Below are 3,821 nucleotides of genomic sequence, written 5' to 3' on the forward strand. Positions count from 1 at the left end.
GTCTTTGATTATTATAAATTTTGGCCTTTTTGCTAGAAAAAATGAAAGTTTGGCCGTATCCGAAAAGAAAACCAACTCGCAGCCGCTTGTGGCATAAAACTCGGATTAATTTGCCGCGTGCCATAAAATAAAATCTAGGGTTCATGCCGCAAGAACACTATAATATCCGTGTCTTCTGAATTTCACTGAGCTATTACGTGCGTCAAAAGAAAACAAATCTCATACTATTATTTTCTAATCTAAAGAAAATTTGTGATATCCACGCACAAAACGACGACGTAGAACAGTCCGAGCTTACGCAGCACCGTATGCTTCGGGCGAGCGCACGCGGCCTTCTCGTCGGCCGCCGACGACACCTCATGGCCTCCCTCCTCGCCTTCTCCTCCTCCGCCTCCGGCCCTCCGCCCAAACCCTCGCCGTCCCACACCGCTCCCCCTCCGCCCCCGGCTTCCTCCTCCGCACGAGCGTCGCGCTTCCGCCTCCTGCTCGCCCGCGCCGCCGCGCGCCGCGACCCCGAGCCGCCGCCGCAGGCCGAGAGCGAGAAGAAGTCGATTGCGGTGAGGACGGGGGAGCTGTTCTTGGGTCTGAGTGCGCTGTTCATCCGCGCGGGGAGGGGGACGGCGCCGGTGGATGAGGTGGAGCGGAGGGAGGGGGTGTTGTGGGAGCAGCGCCCGGAGGACGTGGAGGCGGAGCGGCAGCGGCGGGAGGTGGCGACAGCGAGCCCCGGGTTCAGCTTCTCAGCCGCCGGGCTTCTCTTCCCCTACCACCTCGGCGTCGCGCAGTGCCTCCTCGACAAAGGCTACATCACAGTACGCATCTTTATCCCCCACCTCATCGCCATATCCTCATGTGCATCCATACTTTCTGTACTGTATAGCTCGGACAAATAGTGATTTCAGCCATTGTTGTGCCTAGTGCCTACAAGCAATTGAGCGCCTTTTATGTTAAAAACATAAAATACATGTGGCTTGGCTGTGTCTTGATCTCATGCTACTTTGTACTAGGTGGTGGCAGGGCATGCGTGGTTATGCATGGGAACTAATATACCTGCGTGCTCATCACTTATATGTGAATGTGACTTAATTCCACATTTATATTCGTCTATTGTAGAAACCTTCTTATAGACTATTTCTTTTCCCTTTTTGGCATATGCATTAGGAAAGAACTCCGTTAGCTGGCTCATCAGCTGGTGCCATAATCTGTGCAGTGATTGCATCCGGGAACACAATGCAAGAGGCTCTTCAGGTGACCAAGATTCTAGCTGAAGACTGCCGGAGTAAAGGGACTGCCTTTCGCCTTGGGGTATGTCTTTTGTTTGTTTTTGTAAATTACTCCCTCTGTTCCACGACACTTATTTTGGAACGGAGGGAGTATATGTTTAAGTATACTGAGTGCTGTATGGATAAATTGTGGTAAGGTAAGGGAGCAAATGACCTGGAAAAATGCTTGCAGTGAAGTATTTTCCTCTGAATTGATGAGTTGTGTTTTCTTTATGAATTAGAACCCTTGCATTGTTCTGTTTTGTGGTGTTTATCTGTTGAAGTGCAACATTATGAATTGATTGTCAAAAAGATTAAGATGCTGCAAAACTGGATCAGTAGCATCAGCAGTGCATGACCATGAGACATGAATTATCATGAATTTTGGTGACTAAAATGGACTATGACAGAACCGATGTGGAGCGTCTGTTTGTTTACTATGTATGCATACACTGCTTTAATCCTTGAGCTCTTGGTTCTGTAAAATTAATCTAGTAAAAAAATTCAAAACCTACTGAGCTATGAAAATTTAGCTCGTCAAGTTATATTTGTCATATATCATTGGGTGCCAGATGCCAACTCTTGACTCAAGTACCTGAACGTGTAAATTATAGGCAAAACTATGCGAGTCATGGTTTATTTATGACTAATTTTCCAACTGAGTTAGGAATGTGTTGTAGTATTATAGATTATCTCATTTTTCAAATTTTGGTTTGTTTGGTGTTTGCTGTACTTACTCAAGATTAAGTTCATGTTTTCATTTACAAACAAAGTAGTGGCATAAAAGGGTGATGAATAACCTGCCATCTTGTTATACGCCCTTAAATAAATAAGCTGAAGATCAAAGATATTATGTCCAAGCACTAGTTCTTACTTGTATTAGCTGGTGAACTTTTACAGGTTTTCACCATGTAATCCTGTGCCCTTGTGCAGGCTGTACTCAAGGATGTTCTAGAAAAGTTTCTCCCAGATGATCTGCATATCAGGTGCAACGGAAGGATCCGTGGTAAGCTTTATACTATACAAGTGTTGTATCTTCATATTGTCTATGTGCATTTTCTGCTATTTTGATCTCTGGCAACTTAGCTTTTGGTCATTTTCAGAAAACTGATGTTCTTCTCATACAGTTGCTATTACTCAGTTGTCCTGGAGACCTAGGGGCTTACTGGTCGACCAGTTTGACTCCAAGGAAGACGTGATTAATGCAATTATTACATCTTCATTTATTCCTGGGTGAGACTCATGCTAACCTTTCCTAACACTGCATTTGTGTATTTACTATTTAGTTATATTTTGCTTAATGAAAAGACGATTTCTCTGTGTTCTTATTTCAGATACTTGGCTCCCAGGCCTGCGACTTTATTCCGTAACAGGCTGTGCGTTGATGGGGGCCTTACATTGTTTATGCCACCCACTTCTGCTTCTGAAACAGTATATCTACAACTTCCTTTTGCTGTTCCTGCAACATTATTCTGATCATAAGCATTATTAGTGTCTTGCATGCTACTCCCTCCGTCCCATAATATAAGAGCGTTTTAGTGTCAAAAACGCTCTTATATTATGGGCGGAGAGAGTATATTTTTGGAATTTAGGGTACTTTTAGATACACAATTATCTGGAGCCTTGTCTTTCATTTATTTCTTCTGGGAGGAATTTTCTTCCTTTCTCCCAACAATGAGGACATCTCTCCTTCTGTTTGATGATCTGCCATTGAAAGGATGTTGCTACATGTGTTTGCCTCACAATATTGTTCTTTGCATATTCTTTCTCAAATACACTTGTTTATACTACTCTTTTATACTCATAACCATACTTAACTGAAATACTATCTTTATTTTGTGCCTTCCACACAAGCACTTCTCCGCCTTCATACAAGAGCACGGGCATAAGTTTGCCTGATATTCGTCCTCACTTGCGAGCTGGGGCTTCTGTTTGTACACTCTGTTACTCTGTTTTCAGCACCATTCACTGTCCACTGGTGGAACCAGTCTACTGTAGTACTCGGACCACATTTTGGTTTAACACAATGCTCATCACTGACTGGTATGGCTGTTAATGTAGGTTCGAATCTGTGCTTTCCCAGCTGGCAGACTAGGACTGCAAGGGATTGGTATTAGTCCAGACTGCAATCCGGAGAACAGAGCTACTCCACGACAGGTAGCAGAAATTCGCATGTACCAGTTCTTGCAACTATCCATGGTTTTGTTCTAAAACTTACCCTCGGTGCTCTTGAACGAATTCCAGCTGTTTAACTGGGCTCTGGAACCTGCTGAAGATGAAGTTCTAGACAAATTGTACGAGCTTGGGTACCAGGATGCAGCTGTGTGGGCTGAGCAGAACTCTCCTGAGTCAACTGTGAAGATTGAGCAGCTCGGTACAGATTGAGAAGGCCTGAAGCCCCGGACAAAGTGAGCATCTTGGTCCTTTTTAGTTTTGACGTAGACATCTAGATTTGTCCTTGTTTGGTTGAAATATGTCAATTATTTTGTTCGCTCAGAGGTTAGCAGCCTCTTGTAAATTTGTAATATAAGTGCACCTCTATTTTTGAAATCTACAGCCTCT

At 44.0% G+C, this 3,821-nt stretch overlaps 1 protein-coding gene across 1 annotated transcript; it reads left to right on the forward strand.

The window, feature by feature from the left end:
• The first annotated feature begins 247 nt into the window (after positions 1 to 247).
• Positions 248 to 3,821, forward strand: LOC123053955 (patatin-like phospholipase domain-containing protein 4). The gene is made up of 7 exons (XM_044477580.1): positions 248 to 809; positions 1,159 to 1,302; positions 2,193 to 2,265; positions 2,387 to 2,492; positions 2,594 to 2,690; positions 3,321 to 3,416; positions 3,504 to 3,821. The coding sequence occupies exons 1-7, from the start codon at positions 309 to 311 to the stop codon at positions 3,642 to 3,644; spliced, it is 1,158 nt and encodes a 385-aa protein (XP_044333515.1). The 5' UTR covers positions 248 to 308; the 3' UTR covers positions 3,645 to 3,821.

This window comes from Triticum aestivum, chromosome 2D, assembly GCF_018294505.1.
Source record: "Triticum aestivum cultivar Chinese Spring chromosome 2D, IWGSC CS RefSeq v2.1, whole genome shotgun sequence".
Lineage (NCBI taxonomy): Eukaryota > Viridiplantae > Streptophyta > Magnoliopsida > Poales > Poaceae > Triticum > Triticum aestivum.